Source organism: Ambystoma mexicanum, chromosome 3p, assembly GCF_040938575.1.
Source record: "Ambystoma mexicanum isolate Mex_15411 chromosome 3p, UKY_AmexF1_1, whole genome shotgun sequence".
NCBI classification, from domain to species: Eukaryota; Metazoa; Chordata; class Amphibia; order Caudata; family Ambystomatidae; genus Ambystoma; species Ambystoma mexicanum.
The window spans coordinates 309,305,775-309,330,216 of NC_090925.1; the positions used below are offsets into that span (position 1 = coordinate 309,305,775).

General features: G+C 50.8%; 1 protein-coding gene across 2 annotated transcripts in view; it reads right to left on the reverse strand.

Moving 5' to 3' along the window:
* TCEA2 (transcription elongation factor A2) overlaps positions 1 to 24,442 on the reverse strand; it is a 991,119-nt gene that overhangs the window by 243,083 nt on the left and 723,594 nt on the right. For both annotated transcript variants that reach the window (XM_069650839.1, XM_069650840.1), the window contains one exon: positions 17,470 to 17,526. In XM_069650839.1, the coding sequence (XP_069506940.1) occupies positions 17,470 to 17,526 (57 nt within the window). The remainder of the gene's footprint in view (positions 1 to 17,469; positions 17,527 to 24,442) is intronic.

Below are 24,442 nucleotides of genomic sequence, written 5' to 3' on the forward strand. Positions count from 1 at the left end.
TCGCTCAACCAGGCCACTAACCGGTCTTTAAGAGTCTTTTGGGAGATGCCCTTACATATGTCGCACTTGTCTGCCGAATGGTGAGGGTGTAGACAATATATGCAGTCCATATGTCCATCTCCCTCATACACTTTCTTTAGCCCGCACGTAGCGCACGGGCGGAACAGCTTTTCCAGACATTAGGAAAAATACCACAAACAACCTTGACAAAACAATAGATGACGCAAGGTGATCCCACTGCTTTGCAAGACTGTTATAATCTGAAGGGAGCCGCGGGGGCGGGGCATTTATACGGCCACGTCCTATTGGGGCATGCGTGGACAGCCTCAGGAACGACGTGGGTAGGACACAAGTGCCAAAGTTTTCCTAGGGATTTATAAATGTACCGAGGGTTACCAGTCTGACGACGGGGAATATTCTAAGCATGTGAATCCATGAAAGATCCAATGCTGGAGAAGGAGAAAGATTCTTACCTGTAACTCCTGTTCTCCAGCATTGGTGTCTTTCATAGATTCACATGCTGTGAATCTTCCCCATCATCAGGCTGGGAAACCTCGGTTACATTTTAATTCCTCTTTCCCCAAGCAAGAAGAACTTACATTTCTTTTAGCCTGACACCCCTGTTATGGGTGATTTTGGTCCCCAGCAATGGGACCTCTAGTAGCCCTAGACTAAACCCCTCAGTCCCCTCAGATTCTGACCCAATTATAATAGATGTCCATAGGGTGTAAGTGGGTTTACCTGAAGGGGTAGAAGGAGGGCACATGTGATTCTATGAAAGATACCAATGTGAGAGAACAGGCGTTACAGGTAAGAAATGTTCTCCTTCACCTGTATTGGATCCGTCAGATTCATATGCTGTGAATAGACTATGTAGCAGTATACTGATACTGGAGGTGCATGCAGGTAAAAACCCCACCAGGACACCTTGCAGCAAATCCATGGGATCACACCTTATTAGAATAGGCGCTGTACGACTGCTCTCTCTGTACGCACTTCAGCATGTTGCCTCTCCAAGCAGAAGTGCCTCATGAAAGTATGCAGCACTGACCAGGTAGCTGCTCGGCAGTTCTAATCGGGACCCCCGACCACCATTCCGCCGTAGCTCTCGTTGAAAGTGCACGTGAAGGGACCTGGAGGGGCAGAAAACAGTTGACGAGATCCACCTCGCTATGCTTTGCTTTGATAGAGCATTGCCTTTATTCGTCGGGCCATATGCTATGAAGATTTGCCTGGACTTCCTGAAGGACTGTGTCCTGTCAATGTAGTATTTTAAGGCTCGCCTGAGGTCTAGCGAGTGCAATGCCACCTCTGGAAGGCTTGCAAAAGAAAACCAGCAAGGTTATTGTGGAATTCTTGTAAAAGTCTGAAGGGCATTTGGGAACAAAATCGTAGGATCATCATGAGAAGTAACCTGTCCTTCTGGAAACACAAGTAGGGTTGGTTAATTGCAAGGGCTTGCAGCTCCAACACCCTACCAGCCGATCTAACAGCCACCAGGAAGGCCACTTTCCACAAGGGTATCTTAGTGGTGAAGAGGCCATAGGTGCAAACTGTTTCCTCATGAGCCCTGAGAGTAAAATGTTGAGGCTCCATTCCAGCGATATCAGTTTTACATATGGAAAACTTCTGAAAAGGCCTTTGAGGAAATGCTTTAGGAGCCTGCATCCGTGGAGGAAACGCCTATCTCCCGTCTCGTTTACCTAGAAATGGCAGCCAAATGCACTTTAATAGAATTGTTGGCAAGGCACTGCAAGTATAGCAATACCTCCTCTGGCATCACCTGGAATGGGTTCATCCTTTTCCTGGTGTTCCTCGTGTTGGGTTTTGCACTACTTGCAAAACCACTTCCACTTCAGGTTGTATGACTTGGTGGGAGGGCCTCTCGCTGCCGCTAGGATTTGTCTACAGTCCTGTTATATGTTTAGGCTTCTGAACTTCGCAAAGTCAGGAGCCACACCGTCAGGCAAAGTGATTGGAGGTTGTGGTGTAGAATGTTCCCCTTCTCTTGTGTTAGGATGTCTGGTTGATTGCAGAGTCGGATGGGTTTGTCCCTAGAGAGCTGGACCACATCGGAGTACCAGGTCTGGTGAGGCCAAACTGGCGCAATGAGGAATACCTTGCAGGCGTGCTGCTTCATCGTTCGTGTTGTCCTGCGCAAGACCGGGAACACTTATGCAAAGAGGCCATATCATGGAAAAGCAAACTCGTTTCCCATTGAGCTCTTTTGGGGCGTCCTGCTAGCGTACTTGGCACACTTTCTGTTAAGGATCGTGGCGAACAGGTCCACTGTCGGCTGACCCCAGCGTTGGAATAGCGACTGCAGCATATTTGTGGTTTTTGGACACTTGCCTGCTGAGGCTGTCCGCAGTCTGATTCTGTATCTCCGGAAGGTGGAATGCCTGAATGCTGATCCTGTGGGTAATGACACGCGCCAGCTCCGTTGAGCTTCCTTGGACAAGGTCTTGGACCTCGTTCCTCCTTGCTTTCGCAGATAATACGGTGTGGTGGTGTTGTCTGTGAGGACTTTGACCATACAGCTCTTCAGTATTGGGAGGAATGACTTGTGCACCCATCGAACCGCTCTGAGTTCGAGCACATTTATATGCAGGCGCCCGTTATTCATGTTTTGTCAGGTGTTGGATCCTGAAACGTTTTCCTCCTGAAGACATTGGTCTTGCTTGTCCACCATTGAAGCAGTGAACACAGTTTGAACGGCATTTGCACTTTGGTCCCAGGTCACCGGATTATGGGGTGACAGTTTGCTGCCAGGAACTCTTGCAGTGGTCTCATATGGAGTCTGCAGTGCGGGACTAGTGGTATGCAAGACACCATCGTCTCAGGCAGTTGCATCCATTGCTGCACTGTTCCTACTTTGTTCGGCATGAACGTCTTCAGCAGGGTCGCGAGGGCGTTCACTCTGTCACTGAAGGGACGCACCCTGGGTTCTTGGGTGGAGAATTCTGCTCCAAGAAATATAAGTCTCCTGGATGGCTTTAAGAAGGATTTCTTGCAATTTATGGCAAAGCCCAATGTTTGTAATAGACTCACAGTCGCTGCCATAGAAGACTGTGCTCCCTTCCTGGATGGGACGCGCACCAGCAAGTAGTCTAAATAGGATAGACGTGGTGTCCCCGTTTGTGTAGTGCCACTGGTGCGAGGCACTTCATGAAGGGCTGCAGAGCCGACTTCAGACCGAATGGAAGGACCTTGTATGGTAGTGCGACTTTCCGTCCACAAACAAGAGGTATTCCCAGTGCCCTGGATAGATGGGAACGTCAAAATATGCATCCTGTAGATACAGGGATGCAAGGTACTCGTTGTGCTGCATTGCTTCCATCACCTGTTGTAACGTGGTCATAGTGAACTTCTGGCACTTTATACATTTGTTTAAGCTCCTTAAGTCTAGAATGGGCCTCCATTTTCTATCCGTTTTGCGGACAATGAAATACCCGGAGTATACTCCCTTTCCCCTTTGGTCCCTGGGGACTTTTTCTATGGACTTTTTTGCAGCATGAGCTGCACTTCTTGTAGGAGCGCAGTCTTGTGCGCCTACGGTTGATGGTTTGGAGGTACGAGAGGGGGTGTTTGTTTGAACCCTAGCAGTTGCCTTCATAATACCACATCCAGCACCCATTTGTCCTTTGTTATTTCTCTCCCGTTCCGGGCAAACTGGGTGCCGTGGGATGGATTGTCACTTTTGGGTCTTTCCCTGCCATCCACTCTTGGATCTGGAGGGCTGCTTGCAGTGCTGATTTTGTCTATAGTAGAACAAGTTACTTACCAACTGGTAACGTTCTTTCGATTGGATGTTCCTCCAACGTATTCCTCATCTTAGATGTATGCCATCCAACTTTGCTGCTCTTCGGAAATTTTTTCGGCCGAGGGCGCCGTGCGTCGATGTCGTCGAGTCGATGGTCCCTCGAAGGCCACCGTCGAGGGTGACGTCATCGGGTGTATAAGTAGCATGCGCGGCGCCCGTTGGCCTCAGTTCTGTTTTTCCCCTTTTGATCTTTGATCTTGTACTGTGTAGATTGTGCCGGCAGACAGGTATGAGCCTTGCGAGATTTGAGATGGCAATAACCCGGAAAAATCTACAGAGGGGTAGGCTGGGAGGGTAATGAGGAATACGTTGGAGGAACATCCAATCGAAAGAACGTTACTAGTTGGTAAGTAACTTGTCCTTCGAGTGGATTGTGTCCTCCAACGTATTCCTCATCTTAGATAGACTCCCAAAGCAGTATGGACAATTCCTCTGGAGGAGGGGGTAGATTATTCGATATTCTTAGATGGCTGAGTATAGTACTGCTTTTCCAAAAGTTAGCTCCCTAGACCGGGAAGCATCCTGGTTATAGAATTTTGAGAAGGTGTGTAGCGAAGACCAAGTTGCTGCTTCGCAAATCGATCTTATTGGAACACCTCTTTGAAGGGCCGTGGAGGAGGCAATGCCTCTGGTGGAATGAGCCCTTAACCCTTCCGGAGGGTCTTTTTGAGCTAGTCCGTAGCATTCTGAAATGCAAAGCACTATCCAGCGTGAAATTGTCTGTTTTGTCACCGATTGACCCAGTTTCCTTCCTGTGTAATCTATAAACAGCTGGTTGTCCACTTTAAGTCTGGAACGTTTTGAGATGTAAAAGCTTAAAGTTCTTTTCGGATCCAACCTGTGTAATCTTTCCTCCTCCTTCGAAGGATGGGGTGGAGGATGGAATGCGGGTAAGACCATTTTCTGGCTTAAATGAAAATCATATATTACTTTCGGTAAAAATGATGGTTTTACCCTCAACACAACTCTGTCCTTATGGAACACAGTATAGCGTGGCCCAGAAGACCGTGCCTGCAATTCGCTAACTCTTCTTGCTGATGTTCGAGCAACCAAGAAGGCTGTTTTCCACGTTAGTAATCTTAATGGACACGTGTGCATAGGCTCAAAAGGGGCACACATTAAAAATTTTAGGAGTAAATTTAGATCACAGATCGGTACTTGAAATGGGTGAGGAGGAAACACATTAGTAAGTCCTTTTAAGAATTGTATTATCAAAGGAATTTTGAAGTAGGAGCATTCTTCCGATGAGCGCTTGAAAATGGAAAGCTCCGCAAGGTAACCTTTTATTGTTCCGATATTCAGACCTATGTGCTAGGGTCAGAAGGAAAGATAATACTTCCGGAATAGAACATAGAAAAGGATCGACATTCTTTTCTCTGCACCAGTTGCAAAACATTTTCCAATGGCAACGGTATAGAGACTTTGTTGCTGGCCTTCTTGCCGAAAGCAACACCTCCATAACGTTATCTGGAAGGTTCCAATCCCTGTATCTCAGTCTTTCATGTACCAAGCATGAAGGTTGAGCGTTTTGACCTCTGGATGGAGAACCTGACCCTCCATTTGAGACAAAAGGTTCTCTCTCTAAGGAAGACGTACTGGAGGACAGATGGACATGTCTAGAAGGTCCGGGTACCACGTTCTCCTGGCCCAATCTGGGGCAATTAGGATCATGCGGCTCCGAAACCTTCTCAGCCTCCTGATGAATGAAAGGAATCGGAGGGAACGCGTACAATAGTGGGAAATTCCACTCCACCACGAACACGTCTCCCAGGGTTCCTCTCGGGGGAAATTCCCTTGAGCAATACCTTTTGCATTTTCGGTTGCAAACAGGTCTACCTGAGGGGGTTCCCCAAAGGGTGAAGATCTCGAATGACTTCCTGAGCCAGTTCCCATTCATGGGATACCGTGCTCTGCCTGCGCAGAGCATCTGCCGTCATATTCTCTTCCCCGGCTAGATGAATTGCTGTTAAAGAGATTCCTACCTGAATCGCCCAATACCAGAGCTGCATTGCCTCTCTGCACAGGGGTAGTGACCCCACACCTCCTCTTTTGATTAGGCAGTGCATGGCCACTGTGTTGTCCGACATTATCAGGATATTCTTTCCCCTGACAGATGGCAGGAAGGCCTTCAGCGCTAGTCTGATTGCCCTCAGCTCTAAAAGGTTGATATGTAGTTTGGACTCCGATGGAGACCAACGACCGTTGATTGTCAAATCGTTGGCATGAGCTCCCCACCCTAGGAGTGAGGCGTCCGTCACTACTGTGATCTCCGGCCATGGTTGCCAAAAAGGTTCTCCTTTTAGGATGTTCTCTGTGCACGTCCACCATAGAAGGTCTCGTCTGACCTTGTTCTGAATCTGAAGAAGATCCGTCATTTGACCCGAGAACTGGGACCACTGAGTCTTTAGGGCCCATTGAAGGGATCTCATCCTCAAGCGTGCCTCTGGCACCAGAAAGATGCAGGATGCCATGAGGCTGAGCAACCTTAAAAAGTCGTAAGCCTGGAGATTTTGGGCATTTTGGAAACCATCTGAAGAATGTCCTGAGCCCTCGACTTGGTTGGCGAGCTCTTTTCCAAGGACGTGTCTAATACAGCTCCTATGTACTGAAGCTGTTGGGAAGGTGTCATGTGTGACTTCTTGAAATTGAGGGAGAAGCCCAGTTTGTGCTCGCTCGGCAGAACGCGCTCTGATCAACCAATCGTCAAGGTAGGGGTAGACATGAATCCTCCCTCTCCTGAGGTGCGCTGCCACCACTACCATTAGCTTGGTGAAGACCCTCGGAGCGGAGGTCAACCCGAAAGACAGGCGAACATGATAATGTGAGTCGCCAACTACGAACCTCATGTATTTTCTGTGTTTGAGATGAATCGGCACATGAAAATAAGCATCCTGAAGGTCCAATGACACCAACCAGTCCTGAAGTTGAAGGTCTTGAAGGATCTGAGAAAGGGTAACCATCTTGAACTTGTCCTTTCTGAGGAACTTGTTCAAGTTTCTTAAGTCCAAGATGGGTCTCAGTCCTCCCCATATTTTTTGATCCCCAAAAAGGACGGAGTACCATCCCTTGTTCCTCTCCGCTGCAGGTACTGGCTCTATAGCACCTTTCTCCAGCAGGGTTAAAACTTCCTGCTGTAGGAGCGGGTTTGAAGACTTCAACGGGTGTCTCCCTGGCGGATTGCTTTGAGGTTGCGTTAGAAAAGGAAGGCAGTAACCATGGGCTATTATTTCTAGAGCCCAAACATCTGAAGTAATGGAGCTGATTTAGCACGTTTTCCTCGTCCACCACGAGTGGCCTTTTTCTGGCCCCTCTGACTGGCCATTCCTCTCGCCTTTCCATACGAGGTGTAGTAACGATAGGATCGTCCCCTCCATGACTGTCCTTGCGCACGAAAAGGCTGAGGTTGCCTAATAGCAGCTCCTAAAGATTTGGCAGCTGCTTTTGAGGTCTGCAAGCTCTCAAGGCTCTCTTTAGCCTTGTTGCCAAAAAGGTGAGACCCGTCAAAAGGCATGTTCAGAAGGCGGTTCTGTACGTCCGGTGCGAAATCCGACTTCCGTAACCACGCTAATCTGCGCATTACCGTGCTAGTGCCCATGGACCCGCTTACACCATCTGTAGTGTCCAATCCAGATTGAAGGGATTCCTGTATGGCTTCCTTTCCATCTCCAACGATGGCTAGGAACCCTTCCCTTTCTTCCCCTTCAGATATGTGCTCCGCCGCCATTGCAATGCACTCCCAAAGAGTGTACGAACATTTTGCCAAGGCACATGTGGAGTTGGCAAATTTTAATGCCATGCTCCCGGCTGAAAATACCTTCCCTGCCCAACCATCCACACGCTTATCGTCCCTGTCTGGAGGGATAGACGGGTATGCAAGTTTGTTAGAAGCTGTGGCTGCCTGTATGACCAGACTCTCGGGAGTTGGGTGTTTGGACAGATAGCCGGGGTCGCTACTGGCTGGGCGGTGTTTTGAGGTGAGGGATTTATTTACCGGAGGAATAGAATCGGGAGTTACCCAATTCGTGGCCACCCTATTTTGCAGGTCTACATGAAAGGGTAGTACTGGGTCTTCGGTGGGCCCATAGTCCAATATATCTGTTAAATCATCCTGGATGATGAATTGGGCTGATGGTTTAGCCCATCCTAAGTAATCTACTACCTTTGTCATTACTTGACGGTATGATGGACTGGCATGCTCTCCTGGTTCTGGTCTGCCAAAGTCGTTTTCAGGAGATGTGTCAATGCCACTTGCATTGTGTAATGATTCCACCAAGTCCCTCATTCTGCTTCTGAAATCAAGCATTCTGGGACATTTGGGGTGCCATATTCCAGCCCAAAAGGTACATTCTCTTCATCAGATCTCTCCTGTTCCTCAAAAATTGAGGTCAGGGATTTGAAAAACTCCTTTCTGGGGAGAGGCTTGAAAACCTTCTCTGGGAGAGGAGGAGGAAGAGGTCTAGTATCTGGCTCTGAGGACAACACAGGTTTTGTAACCTTATCCTTCTCTTTTTCTGGCTTCCCTGGCTTGGCTGGAGCCTTTCGCGCCGAGGGTTTCGGCGTCGACGACACTGTGGTCGTCGACAGGGTCTGCTTCGAGGGCGTCGAGGCGACCTTCGAAGATTTTCCCTTCGAGGTATGAAGGGTCTCGGACGGCATCGATGACCTCGAGCGGTCGACTCGAGCGTTTTTCACTCTGTGTCCTGGAAGGATCCCTATTCTTCCTTTTTCGATCACCCGGGCTCGAGGGCACGTGTCAGGGGCAGGACTGGCCATAGACCATATTCTGTTGGAACTGTAGGGCCAGGGACCATGGAGAAGCCTAGACCTAGAAAGTTACTGTACTTCAAAAGGCTGTTATGCCCTTTCTGTAGACGTATTGCAGCCCACAACTACAAATCCCAGCATTTGGCACCCCAGGACTACATTTCCCAGCATGCTCTGCGGACTCGCGAGCCAATGGGAAGCCGCCCTGGGTGTGGCGCGCGAGTGCGCATGCGCAAGCCCCAAGGCACGGGGCTTGTGCTCGAGACATCGAGGAGAGTGGACGTGTGCCCAGCAGCTCCTCGGAATTCACACGCGAGGGGCCCAGAGCCTCCGGAGGAACCATCCGGCCCCTCGCTTCAAAGAGATAAGTACCGCTCAGCCCACGGAGTGTCTGGGATTTACGGGGGAAGCGCAGGGGGCATTTCCCAACCCCTCCAGAGCCCCTGCGCCGTCACATAGAAGCTAAGTGGGCGGGCTTCGGGGAGAGAGTTCTGCTCAGTGATTGTGTGCAGACGACATTATACGTGGATGATTCACGTGTTCGTCTCGTGGAACATAAAGCCGGAAAGGCGCACGAGGCGGGAGCGCTTTACAGTGCAAAAGGCACTCGGTCTGAAGGAAGACCGAATATTGGCAAAATATAGATCCTAGGGGTTAAAGGCCACGTGCGGCAGCGCACCCCAAAGAAACATGAATCCTTGAATGCACGGAATGCGGAATGCTGAATGCGTGTAGAGTGTGTTTGGGAGAGTGAAAGACTGACAGAACCAGAAGGCACACGCTAATGCTTGTCCTTTGTTTTTCCTTTTAGTGTGCATCTGATCACCTGACCGCAAGGACGTGGCACAGTACTCGACAGCCTTTGCAGGACAGGACTTAAAGACAGAAGTATAAGCTAAGTGTGCTTGTGCATAAGACTTTTTGTTTGAAAAATGTAACTGGACTCACATCTTGTTTACCAATCCATGTTTGTTTTAATTCATGTTCAGAGGAGAATGTACATGGTTTGTTGAAGGGCAATGTAGTGTGAAGGGAAACACCTTTACATGTAAAGGTGTTAAAAACACTTGCTGCAACCAGTTCTGGAAAAGTGTGCAGTCATCGTTTATCCTAAAATCCCCAGTCCCATCCATAACCTCTTCCTACCCCTCAATCCGGTTACCCTAAAATCCCTCTACCTATCCACTCATCGAGCCCCTAACCCTCCTTCCCCGCTCTGGTTACGGAGGTCTGTGTAAGCCTAGACTTGCAGACACTGAGACCATTGAGGGGGTGGTTGGTACTGCTTCGCTCCTGCGCCTTGGACCTGGGCACCCTGACAGCACGCGAGTGTCGGAGCGATGATGCTCCCGGCCGGCTTCCGAAGAAGGCGCAGACCGAGGCTTCGCTTTTTCAAACACCTCCATCATTTTGACCCTGAATGCTTCCCACTCTTCGGTAGACGAATGTTTCATGGGGCATTTCATCTTTTTTGGAGACTCGTCTGACGACGAGGTGGAGGGAGACCCGTGGCGTTGTTTCTTCGACCTTTTTGACGAAGACGACCGATGGGAATCGCTACGGGACCTCGATCGATGCCTTTCGCGTCGAGGAGAATTCTCCTCACGGGATTTCGACTCGACGCTAAAGGTTTTTTGACCTACCTGTAGCTTTCCTCTCCTCTCTCGCAAGGCCTTCCCCGTCATCACCTGACACTTCGTACAGGCCTCCATGTGTGGCTTTCTCCGAGGCACCACAAACACTCTCGATGCAGGTCCGTGATCGACATTTTTGACCCGCACGATTTGCACTTTTTGAATCCCGATTTCGGGGTTGTGGTCGGCGTCGATGACATATTTCGTTATTATATATCTTCTCATAGAACTCGAGGCGCGCCGAATGTCCGAAGCAACGTATACTGTGGAAAAACGGAACTGAGGCCAACGGGCGCCGCGCGTGCTACTTATACACCCGATGACGTCACCCTCCACGGAGGCCTTCGAGGAACTATCGACTCGATGACATCGACGCACGGTGTCCTCTGCCGAAAAAATTTCCGAAGAGCAGCAAAGCTGGATGGAATACATCCAAGATGAGGAATACGTTGGAGGACACAATCCACTCGAATTTGATTTTTGGTACCCATGGTAAGCTCTCTTGTACCCCTGGGAGTAATGTGTCGAGCCCCTAGAGTATGGACTTCCCTTGTTGGATGAGGACATAGATGTTCTGCCGGCTGTTCCTCTGAACTGACGAAAAAGCTGACAGTGTTGACTTCTTATGGTATGATATATTTATAACGCGCTTAATACCCAGAGGTTTCTAAGCACGGACCCGGGGATCAAACCTGTGGTGCTCTGTGTCGTCTTGCTTTCAAGGCGAGAACGTTGCCACTGAACTATCCTCCTGAGACTGCAGAGATGTTATTGACTTGACTGTTAGTGTGTTTTAATTGTTTTTAGAGCTTTGTCACTCTTGGGTCAGAACAGCTCATATCCCTCAAAGGGCATGTCCACTAACTTATGGTGGACATCCGGTCGGAAATCTGTGCATCGGAACCACGCCCGTTTCCTCAGGACCACCACGTTGGCTACTTGCTTAAAACCTGTTTCCGTCAGGTCCACTGCCATGTTGAACCCCAGATTGGAGGACTCTCCCCCTTCTTTTAGGTTTGCCTTCGCCTCCTTACGCTACTCCTCTGGGAGATGCTCCAGGATTGGAGCAAGCTCATCTCCCCATCATATCTGGCTATGATGGCTAGAAAGTTGGCTGCTTTCATGGTTGTGACTCCAATTGCTAAGACCTTTTTTTCAAAAGCGTCCTGTTTGAGCCTCATTGCCTAGTGGTATAGTGCATTTTGTCTTCTCGTTTTTGGTTTCCAGCTGAGTCTGATTCTTCAACCTGCTGATGCTGCGTTTCGAAGTCTGTCGACCTTGTACTGTAATATCTCCTTTGGCATTACACTGGAGTACTGGATAGGGGAGACTGGCAGATGTGTTGTGGTTGTGTGGGCTTGTCTGGCTGAGGAGGCTGCAACCCCTGAGGAGGTTTTTGCCTTTCCGTCTACAGGGTTGTTGTCAACGATGTCAGTAACAAGTCTTCTTTCCTTGGTTTCTTAGGGTACGGGGGTGGCTCCTTCCCCGCTGCCAAGATTGTAGGCCAGGGTGACGGGACTGTCTGTGCAGTCTTTTTCCATGGGTATCTTTGTCAAGTCCGATTTATGATGTGTCGTGGACTAGCTAGTTTTGTGGAGTGTCGTAGACTAGCTAGACTTGAGAAGTGTACTCGACGAGGTAGTCTTATGTGAATCGCATTCCCTTTTCTCACTGAGGTAAGCATTTCCACCACAAAAAAAGATATATAAAAAAATTGTTGAGTTCTTACCAGGGACCAGCAAAAGTAAGAGCAGTGGGTTCAGATGCCTAACCTAGTATTCCAGGTGTTCCAACCCAGTTTCAAACAATTGCTTCAGGAACAGACACTCAAGGGAGGAAGATGAAGTAAACATCTGCTGGAATTTCACTTGGCAGACACTTTCTGGGGCCCATTATCTCCCTGCAAGGATATAAAGGGGCAAATATCAGTATGGGGGCATCTGCACTGCCACACACAATCACTGCATCAAAAACAACACCTGCTACTTGCCAAGAATCTAGGAAATAGGAGGGAAACTAGATTCATAGCGAAGTGTGGGGCAAGTGGCACACAGGGGGTCCAAGCAGTCAGGAGAGGCAGAGACAAACAGTAGGGAAGCAAAACCAAAGAGGAGGATCCCCAGGGATAGCATAAGTGCCACCACAAAGTGTGAAAGGACACCAGCAGTGACAATACTGCAGAACAGGGCATTCTGAATGCAGCACAGACGTTGTTCGGCAACGTCTCTAGACCTTTGATTATTCTGTCCATCTACACCAGAAGTTCTCCCGACGTCCTGCAGCACGCCATCTTGGAATGGAGTATCGTCAATGTGTTCCAATGGAGAATCCAACAGTAGCCCCCTCCAGAAGGGTACCCCCATCCTTTTTGTGGACCTGGTTTATGATAGTGGCATCTATGAAACTCTCACCAGTCTGGGAGGTATTCACTTTTGCCAGTAGTTCTCTTGGGGCCGGGGAAATGGCTATAAGGGGCTACAGGCCGAATCCATACTAAAGGGTCAAGCAAAACTTACCCTTACCATTGGACAACAAAAGTAAAGCGCAATGGATACTGATTCCTAACCCTGGTATTCCTATCCCAGTCACAAGGAAGTGCTACTGGGACAGAAACTCTCAGATCCATAATGACGACGATAGAGTAAGCAGATGCTGAATACTCAATCAGTATCTTCTGGCCACCCCTGTCTCCCTGCAGAAATATAAAGGGACAAATATCAGTCTGAGAACAATGCATGCCTCTGTCACAATCCCCGGATCAAGCACACCATCCACTTACCTGCCAAGCATTCGGAAAATACATGGAAAACCAGAATCAGAGCAACGTGCATGGTCAGGGGAACACCGGGAGTCCAAGCGCCTCAGTGGAGGCAGTGAGGCAAAACTAAGAAGGATCCCTAACAGGGAGAGTTGGCCACAACATGAACTGAGGAAGAAAAGCGGGTGTGCAAGGACACCAGCGACGAGGCTCTAGCACGGGGCAACATAGAAGTTGCTTAGCAATTTCTCTAGTCCTTCCTGGATTATTATGTCCATCTGCAAGGGAAGGGATCCTGACATCCTGCAATGTGCCATCGTGGAATGCAGTAACCTTAATGTGTGCCTATAAATTCCAAGATGGTGGCCGGGAGGTGGAGATGTGTGAGTGGGAGCTCCGTCCTCTACAAGGCCTGTAATGTTAGGCTCGGTATTGCAGCCACCTCAAAGTCTTGCACTGCAGCACATTCAAATGGATTACTCTCCGGAGCGGTGGAAGACCTCAGGAGGCAACAGGACCATTGGGGCTGCTTACTTCACCCTTAGACGGCGGCGTGTTTGACATCATGCAAACTCACACAGAGCGGCAAAGTGGAGAACCAGAGGGGGGGGGGGGGGGCGGGCAGGGGACTAGCCCAGAGGCGTGGCTGGCTGGGAAAAAGCCACATGCAAGCCCGGTCCCCCAGGGCCATACATGCAGCCCAGAGGGCTGCCGAATCCACACCTTGAACCCTTGGACACAGCATCGACCGGGGGGAGGGCTGATCGACAGGGGAGGCCAGCCACACAGAGAACCCTCAACACAGGCGACCGCCGGAATCAGCATTCACTGATGCCCTCGCAGGATCACAGGGCGGACGAAGCCGCTGCGGAGCAGGAGCTGGATGCCCTACCGACACACCTACGCCCCCCTGATCTCCGATGCAGAGGAGGAACGGGTGGGGTGTTTTGGGAGCAGCGGACACTGCAGCCTTGGGCAGTTGCAAAGGTACAGGAAGTGGGGATTAGCTCGCACAGCAGGCGCAAGCAGCCCCAAGAAAAAGTGAACTTAACTGGGCAACAAAAGGGGTGGTGGGAAAGAGGTAAAACACCTGCAACCTAAGCAGACTATATACAAGTGGAGCTTCCCCTTCTGTCTCCTTTAGCAATGGGATGGCCGACAACACAGGATTACGAGCAAGGAAGAAGGTATCCAGTTGCTATACAATGACAAATACGCCTGCCCAACGGCGGGAGCAGAATACGGTCCGCCAAAAGGAATTAAAATGTGGGAGTGGTCCTGACAGAAGCAAAAAGGGAGGGGGAACCAAAATCGAGGCCTAACCCTTTGAGAAAGATTAACTATGACCCCCCCCCCCCCCGAGATAAAGACACCAATTAACCCGCTGAAAGACGCAGAGCTTGTTTTGAACACTGCAAGTACTGGACCTAGGACCTGGGGGTAGGGGGAGGAGAACTACTCACAACAGTGCTACTTGGAACTATGGTTGGGGCTTAAGGATGCCTCACAAGTTGGCCCTGGGCATATTGGTGAGCTGAAGCCTTGGCCAACTGGCCAGAGGGGTATTTGGATTTTTTGGCTCGCACCAGGCAAGTGGGAGTGCGGGTTTAGCGGATAGGGAAAGTTGGGGGAACTTGGGAATGGGGTGGGGGAGAATGGGGAAAGTTACGGTGAAGACGGGGAAGAGGAGTGCAGGGAAGGGGGGGTAAGTGTGCAATAGCAATTTAAGGGAAATTCCAGACATGCCCACAGAACCACAGGTAAAACAGCATCTACATCCCACACTTTCCACAATTCAAGCGTATAACTTAACGTATTGGGGACTTAACTCCCCTGTTAAAAGGAAAAAATTAGAACAGCTCCTTTCACATCATCAGCCCGACATTATAGCTTTACAGGAAACTCACATTAGAAAGCAGTATAAAATAAAATTTAGATTGAAACTGTACATAATCCATGCAAATACTCAACAGAAAAGGGCAGTTGTCCTTATTACATTCCGGCAGGGTTTTTGGATTCATATACTGAACACACGGACAGACAAGGAAGGGAGATGCCGGTTTGTTACATTCCAAGCGGGGGGGAAGTCATTCTCACAGTAGCAACTATTTACGCCCCAAACACAGGTAAAGATGGCTTCAGCAGAACCGCGCTCATGGAATTGGAGGCCTTTGCCAAGGGGGAAAAAAATGGTAATGGGAGACTTTAATCTAGCATGGGATCCCTAAAAAGATAGGAGCTCCAAAACGGTGTATGGCCAGCTATCTCCCTCGCCCACACTCAAGGAAAGAATAGGGCATTTGGCCCTGAATGATTTGTGGATATCGATATGCGGGGAAGAAGCGGGATTCCATGCGGCACGCAGAGTGGAACACACTACATTTGAATAAGGGAAGCATAGTGATATTGAAAGAAGGAACAAAGGAACTGAAGTTGTTCATTCTTACTGAGGGACAAGACAAGTTCTTGAATGCTTAGAACACAGTTCAAAGAAACATACAAAACATTAATTCCCAATCAAGGAAACTCCTGTTTCCAGCTTCACTCTTGTACCCTTTACATGCCAGTTTTCTTCCAAGTCTGCACGCTGCGCATCCTCGTCTCTTCTCATCTCTCGCTGCACCACAGAATTGAAACTTCCAGGCTTCTCTCTCCCACAGAGCTTCTCTTTCTCTTTTTATAATGTGTTGCTGGGACGTCCCCAACAGAGCATCATAATCCTTTCTCTCCGTTACTCAAGTGTTCAGTATCGCTTGGGAACTCTTCTCAGTATTAGTAGAATATGTCCCTTCATAGTGAATCACTGGTTTAAGATCACAAAAACAAACAGTAGCTTGTTCTTCTTGGCTTCTTTGGACTTGAGTTGCTGCTAGTGGGTAAGTAATTAGGGAGTTCCTCTTTGGAATGGGAGTCCTTGTCACCAAATGGGATGTGGGGGGAGGGTTGTCTCTCCCGGTGAGGGCCCCCCTTGCCTCAAACCCTAGTGAGGGTATTACATAGCGGACTAACCACCCTAGCCTCAGAGGGAAAAGCTCCCCCCTAAGTTGCAGTGACTGAATCTTGGGATATATATATATTAATTAGTGTTCTAAGATGTTGCTGCTAGGCGAGCTATTCAGTTTTCATGACTATTAAAGAAAAGGCTCACTCATGAGTTTAATTCTACCAATCTTAACAGCATCCATACCGCACAATATATCAATGCATTACTTTTTTCAAGGCACATAACTTACGTTTCAAAAGATTCATATCTGTGAACTGTTGCCACCCTTCATTTTGTGATGTGATCTTCTGTGATAATGTAAACTGAGCGAACAGTTCCCAGTGCCACGCTCCATGATGGAGGTTGTGAACAATTACACAAATACATTCATACATAAAAACAGCTATGACTGCAGTTACCATACATTTTAAGGGGTGACATTTGATGTTTCCTGAAGACTTGAATGTCATGCTCTTATTTTTGTAATTAGTTATTTGATAAATAAATGCTTTTTAAAAAGAAGTTGATATCCGGCCATATAGAGAAAAAATATTCTAGGCTTAAGAATCTTACACAAAATCCTTTGCTGGAGAGCCCCCACATTCTGGAAAAAAATGACAGGCATATACATGTTCGCTAATTCATGTGCTATCCATTGCTTCAGTGCACTGTTACAGTCTGCCCAGCAACACAACCCTTCACACATGGATCATCACTTACACAACATTGATTTAACTGTTAAACAAGATGCTCTATCCCAGCATCCATTGAGTATCTTCCCCTTCTCATCTTTATCCAGTAACATTTTCAGTAAAAAACACCTTCCGGTGTTACACATGTACTTTGTAATCAACAGGACTTAATAGGCAGCATCAATGTCCCCCGAGAGTGGGTAGCCTCAGACATTAGTCAAATACTATATCTACGCACTCCAACAATCACACAGGCTATAGTAACATACATGTGCTTTTATCTTTGCAACACTCTCTCCCTGAACACTTAAAGGCAATAACTGTAGCAATAATTTATATATGACACATCACACTCTACAAATACCTACACAGACAGGTCACATTCAGTTCCAGCACCATATAATCCACTCACATAGCCTAAAACTACTTGTATGTTCTCTGTACCTTTACAGGATCCTCACTCTTTTGGAACATTGTCAAGCAAAATCTGCAACACACAATGCAATGGAACGTTGCAAGACAAACCGAGAAGCATTTTGCAGGGGCCAACAACTTCCGCCATACGATACTGTCACCTTAACACCATTCTAATTAGGCACCTAGAAAGGAGCAGCCACCATGTTGTCCATATGAGACAATGTTAATTTGCCAAACACTGGGAAGCAATAAACGCCCTAGCATGGCACGTAGTCATGATAAATTGAGGCCATCAAACATTCGAAGAAGGTCCAATGGACCCAATGACAGTACAGTGAGACATTAGTCAGTGCTAGAAGGCCATGCAAATGCCATGGAACATGATACTTAAAGGATATAATCTTCAATTTGTGCTGCAAGATGTTCGCAATCTGTGCCAATTGCAATGTAGTCATCTGCAAAAAAAGACATTTAAACATAAGCGGCTACCACCTCGCATGTGAAAGGAAAGATCAGAGTTCAGGAGGCAGCTTTGTTGCTCACTTTTATGTGTTGCTGAAGCTGTCCTGACAGTTCAGTGTTAAATAGATCGTTTACAGTTGAGATATCTTGCTTGACAGATTTTCACAACCAGATGCCTTGGTCCCTACTTTATGCAAAATCTCACCAGTCAAGACAATCGCACTCGATCAATTTCCCTTTCAAAACAATGCCACAGAAGCAAAAACAAGTTAAGAAAAACATTTGGTTTGCATTGCAAGCTATGCTTGTGGCAAAAATAATTCAAAGCACCTTCTAATTTGAATGTGTTCTGTCATAACTCAAGGAGAGGTTGTTTTACGAAAATCTGGTAATCAGGAGTAACAATGTAGGAATGGTGTCCTTTATATCCTCACCATGCTGTGTAAAGGCATCATGAAGCAAGACAGACAACAGATTCAAAGTTCAAACAAAATGGTTTAATAAATCAAATGTCATGATGATGAAGGCCTAACTTTTCCTATGCTAAATTGGGCTTTCACTACATGAAGGAAAGTCTGAGTCAAAGAGTACAACTTAAAAGTCTGCCGGTATCCAAAATCTATCCTTTCCCCCACAACTAAAGCTAAACAATGTGCAAGGATGTCAATAATAAAGGAAGGAACAAGTTACTTACCTGTAACTGTTGTTCTCCAGCATGGGTCTGGCATGGATTCACATGCTCATGAATATTCCCCGTCAGGCTGGGAATCCTCGGTAAAGAAAAAACCAGTATCAGTTTCGTTTCTGATCTGTCTTTCGTAGTAATAACCAATCACTGGTCTCTGCGTCATACTGACCACAGCCAATGACTGCCCTCTACCTAAGCACCGCCTCTGGCAGCCATCTTCAGATTTGGAAGCACGTGAAGTGGCAGTATGACCAAGTGAAGAGCCGCAGAGGGGTAGGCGGGAGGGTTCGCATGTGAATCCATGCCAGACCCATGCTGGAGAACAACAGTTACAGGTAAGTAACTTGTTCCTTCTCCAGCATGGGGTCTGGCATTGATTCACATGCTCATGAATAAATAATACATAGCAGTACACACATGCACAACCACGGGAGGTGGCAAAGGCTCAACATTAAGCATCTTACCTCCTCACCAGGCTCACCTCAGGCGAACAGGTTGCGCAGCACTGCTTGGCCGACCCTGGACTCCTCCCTGGAATCCCGATCGACGCAGTAGAATTTCGTGAAGGTGTGCGTCGACCTCCACGTAGCAGCCCTGCATATGTCCAGCAGGGGCACACCAGAAAGGAACGCCGTGGTAGCTGCGATCGCTCTGGTGGAATGGGCTCTCGGACGGCCAGGCAGCGGTCGGTTTGCCAACCGATGACAGTACATGATACAGCCGGAGAGCCAGCTGGAAATGGAAGCCTTCGAGAGAGCCTTCCCCTGATTGACAGGTCCAAAGTTCACAAAGAGTTGTGACGTCTTCCGAAAACACTTTGTGCGGTCCACGTAGAACTTCAGCGCTCTAGCCACATCCAGCGAGTGCAAAGTCCTCTCAGCCGGCGACGAAGGCGACGGGAAGAACACAGGCAACACCAAGGGTTCGTTGAGATGGAAGTCCGACGGTACCTTGGGCATGAAGGAGGGGTGCGTCCTGAGCACTACCCTCGTGTCGTGAAAAGTCAAGTACGGGGCCTTGCAGGAAAGGGCCTGGATCTCTCCCACCCGTCGTGCGGAGGTGATGGCCACAAGAAACGCTGTTTTCCACGACAGAAACTTCAACGGGGCCGAGTGCAGAGGCTCGAACGGAGGTCCCATGAGCTTGGTCAGCACCACGTTGAGCTCCCACGCCGGGGCCGGAGCCTTCACCGGCGGGAACGATCTGAACAGTCCCTTCATGAACTCTTTCACCAGACGATGAGACCACAAGGACGTCCGGCCCGTGGTTCTGGTGTATCGGGAGATCGCAGCAAGATGAATCTTGATGGACGCGTGTACCAGTCCAGCTTTGGCCAGCGTCAGCAGGTACGGCAGTACCTGGGGAGCCGTAATCCGTAGAGGGTTAATCTTCTGTGCATGGCACCAGACAGAGAACCTCTTCCATTTGTGTCCGTAGCATTTAAGAGTCGAGGACGCCCTGGCCTTTGCAAGAACCTCTCTGCAGTCGGCCGGTATGTCGTATCCTCCAAACTCTAGCGCTGCAGGAGCCAGGCCTGCAAGTTCAGCGATTTCGGGTTGTGGTGGAGGATGGCGCCTCCTTCCCTGGCGAGTAGATCCGCGTCCACCGGCAGCTTGATTGGCGGGGACGCTGACAAGTCCAGAAGGTCCGGAAACCATATCTGACTCGGCCACGCAGGTGCGACGAGGATCATCCTGCACCGTGACCTCTTGAGCTGGTTGACGAGCCGGATTAGCAGTGGCAAAGGAGGGAACGCGTAGAGGAACAGGCCCTCCCAGGGGAATGAGAAAGCATCGCCCATGCTCCTCGCCTGGGGAAACCTGCTGGCGAACCTCCGGCACTTGGAGTTCGTCGCCGTCGCGAACAGGTCGATCTGGGGTGTGCCCCACCGTCGGAAGAGGCGATCCACTAGATCCTGCCGTAGTTCCCACTCGTGGCACGAGCGCAGCTCCCTGCCGAGTGAGTCGGCGATGGTGTTTTTTATCCCTGCCAGATGAAACGGCACCAGAAACATCCTTTGGGCGACGGCCCAATGCCACAGGTCCTGCGCCTCCTTGGACAGTGCTGGGGACCTGGTTCCGCCCTGTTTCCTGATGTAAAACATGGTGGTGGTGTTGTCGGTGAAGATCCTCACCACCTTGCCCTTGAGGGACGGAAGGAAGGACCTGAGGGCCCAGAACACTGCACGGAGCTCCAGGAGGTTGATATGGAGGGACTTCTCCGTCGGGAGCCAAAGGCCCCTCGCGTGCAGATTTTCGGTGTGCGCTCCCCACCCTTCCAGGGAGGCATCCGTGGTCACCGTCTCCTGGTGGTCTGGGGTCTGGAAGTCCATGCCCGCCGTCAGATGCGCGCGGGTGCCCCACCAACGGACCGCTCGGCGGAAACTCTCGTCGAGTGTGATCCTCTCCTCGAAGCCGCCCGTCGTTTGGATCCAGCGCGCGTCCAGGAACTCCTGCAACGGGCGCATCCGGAGCCTGCACATGGGAATGAGGTAGATGCAAGAAGACATCATTCCGAGGAGGGACTTGATGGACCTCACCTTGGCCGCGTCGGAAACCAACATCCGCTGTACCTTGCCCCGGATGGACCTGGTCCTTTCCTCCGACGGGGAGGCCAGAAGGGACACTGTGTCGTGCTTTGCTCCCAGAAACAGTGCGTTTTGCGCGGGTACCAGGTGGGACTTGGCGTAGTTCACGGAGAATCCCAGGTCCGTGAGAAGTTGGACGGTCCTTGCCGTGTGCTCCACGGCGAGCTCCCTCGTCTTGGCTCGGATGAGCCAGTCGTCCAGGAAGGGGTAGACGTGGATCCCCTCGCGGCGCAGCTGCGCCGCCACCGGTGCAAGGCACTTGGTGAATACCCTGGGTGCCGACCGTAGTCCGAAGGGGAGGGCTTTGAACTGGTAGTGACGCCCTTGGACCACAAACCTGAGGAATTTTCGGTGCCCCTTTAGGATGGGAATATGGAAGTAGGCATCCTCCAAATCCAACGACGACAGGAAGTCTCCTTCCTCCAGCTGACCCAGGACGTGCTGGAGGGTGACCATCCGGAACTTCTGCGCCTTGATGAACTTGTTCAGACGTCGCAGGTCTAGGATGGGGCGCCATCCTCCCGTCTTCTTCTTCACGAGGAAGTATCTAGAGTAAACTCCGGAGCCCCGAAGCCTCTTTGGGACGAGTTCGATGGCGCCCTTCCTGAGCATCGCCTTTACCTCCAGGAGAAGCTGAGGGACGTGAAGCTCTTTCCTGGCCACGGGGGGGGGACGCGCGGGCACCTTCTTTGAAACTCGAGCACGTGGCCCCGGGCTAAGGCGTCCAGCACCCAACGGTCGGTGGAGATGGACTCCCACACGCTGACGAAGCTCGCCAGCCGGCCTCCCACCGGGGTGCTTTGGTGGGGGCCCGACCCCACGGCCGGTTCAATCCTGTTTCGACGAGGCTTTGCCGCCCTGACCTCCTTGGCGACGACGGCGGGGTCCGCCAGACGTGCCTCGTCCTCTGTAGGCCTCCTGAGACGACGAGCGGGCCGCTTGACGGTAGGTGGAGAAACCGCCGCCGGAACCTTTGGAGGCGCCCTTGCCTCCGCTGCTCCGAAAGGGCGTCCGTCGTTGCTGCAGAACCCCAAGGGCCCGGGCCGTCTCAGTGTCCGCTTTAATGGCCTGAAGGGAATCGTCCACAGTTTTCCCAAACAGGTTGTTCCCATCGAACGGCATGTCCAGGACTCTGGTCTGTACGTCTTGACGGAAGTCCGTAGCCTTGAGCCATCCACGCCGCCTAAGGCACACGCCGTTGCCCAACTGGCGAAACCCAGTGTCGGCGATGTCCGTCGCAATAGTGATGGCGTGGTCCGACGCCACCTCACCTTCCTGCAGGATCTCCAGGGCATCCGCCCTCTTGTCGTCCGGTAGGAAGTCCAGCAGGGGAGCCAGTTTGTACCATAGCTCCCTGTCGTAGCGGGCCACGATAGCCAAGGCGTTGGCCGCTTTAATCGTCGTCGCTGCAGACGAGATGACCCTGCGTCCCATAGCGTCCAATTTCTTTCCCTCGCCGTCCGGTGGGGAAGTCGATGTGGAGGCCGCACCCCCCCCGCTTTCTTCCTGGCCCCCGCGGAGACGACAGAGTCCGGGGTAGGCTGTGCCCGGAGGCACAGGGGGGCCGCGTCCGGGACCCGGTACTTCTTCTCGTACCGGTCTCTTCTAGCTGGCGTCGTGGAAGGGTTCTTGAGGAGGGCGAGGCCCTCATCCCAAATGTCGTCCAGTAGAGGCACCGCGAGGACCGTCTTCCTCTTGGCCTCGCGCCGTTGATAAAGGAATCCTTCCTTTTTCTTCTCCTCAGGGCAGAGTTGGAAAAGCTCGGATGCCCTGGCGATCATGGAGTGGAACGATCCAATCTCGTCGGGCGGAGAAGCCCTGGTGGGAGGTGACGACGGTAGATCCTCGTCGTATACCTCGTCGTCCGTACCCGTCGCTGCCGTGTCAGTCCCCGTATCATCCCCTCGGGTGGACGGGGAGGAGGGCTGGACGGAGCGCGACGGCTGAAAAGGAGGTGGAGGGTGAATCCTTCTTTTCTTGGGTGGGGGAACACCAGAAGGTCCCGGTTCAGGATCCCCCGACGGGAGAGGTTCCTCCGTCGGCAACGGTAGTCTCGTCCTTATCTCTGAGCATAAGGACTGTATAGCCAACAAAATGGCCGCCGAGTTGTCTTGCGGCGCTGGCAGAGGGGAATCCGACGGGCGATCAGGGGCCCCGTCGGCACCCTCGACGATGTCGTCACCTGCGTCAGGATCCATCCCGACGGGCCGGTCTTCTTCCACGCCAAGGCCGTGGCTTAAGACCTCGATCAGCTCTTCCTCCGAGGTTGAAGCCGAATCTACGACGACGCCCTGCCCCCCCTTTTTCTTCCCCGCCGGGGATTTCACGGGGGTCCTATCGATGGGCACAAAAGAGGACTCCCTCCGAGGTGGCAGGGAGACTCTGAGCCCCGAGGTCGCCACCACTGGTGTAGCCTCCACAGGCTGAGCCAGGGCCGCCGCGACAGTATCGATAGAGGGCTTGGCCGGATGGATTAAGGCCTTCACCACCTTAGGTGCGCTCACCGCCTTATCCTTGAGGGGGGGGGACACTGCCTCGCTCCCCCTCCGATGGGGCCTTCAAGCTCGACCGGGGCCTCTCTAGGAGCTTCGCCGGGTGCTCGCCCTTCCTCTTACCGGACCCAGAGCGTTGGCTCGTGGCTGAAGGTGCCGGGGAGGGTGCGCCCTGCCTGGCGCCCGTAGAGCCCGACCGTTCGGCGCTCCCGGTGCCAGCGGACTCGCGGTGCTTGGCCTTGTGTTGGACCCCCGTCGCCGGGGCGTCCTCAAAGGTCTTAGAAGACCGCTCGGATTTCTTCCTCTTCTTCTCGCCTGACGGGCTCTTCCCTTCCAGCCAGTTGGCGAGACGTTGATGGCGGTCCTTCATGGTCCGCTCCGACATATTGCCGCAAAACGCACAGTCCTTCTCCACGTGCGTCTTGTCCTCATGTAAGCAGTAGAGACAAAAGGAGTGTTCGTCCTCCTTAAAGACGTTCTGCAGCTGGCATCCAGGGCAGATCCTGAACAGCTTTCCGGGCGTCGAGCTTCCCTTCTCCTGGGCCATGTCCGGGCCTGAGAAGCTTCTGGAGTCCTCCAAAAGCGTAGCTCGAAGAAATCTTCACCCTTGAGGGGCGCAGACGAATCCGACACGGGTCCCCGTTGATCGGATGGAGAGTCGGTGGAGCTTGAGGCTCTTTTGACTGAAAAAACGACGTTTTTGAGAAAAAACGTGAAAAAATAGCACTAACGCTCGAGAGCAATAGCACGAGGATCCCAACACATGAACGTGCGGTAAAATTCTGAAGATGGCTGCCAGAGGCGGTGCTTAGGTAGAGGGCAGTCATTGGCTGTGGTCAGTATGACGCAGAGACCAGTGATTGGTTATTACTACGAAAGACAGATCAGAAACGAAACTGATACTGGTTTTTTCTTTACCGAGGATGCCCAGCCTGACGACGGGGAATATTCATGAGCATGTGAATCCATGCCAGACCCCATGCTGGAGAAATGGTGATCATCACAAAGTTCTGAGCTTCTTCCAGCTCTTTGCTTCCTCTTCAGCTCCCCTTCCCAAAGTCCAAGAAAGTTCCACAAAAAGTCTCAAGATCACCTTTCCCAAGTTCAAGGCAATATAGTTCCACACAAACCTCAGGGTTACC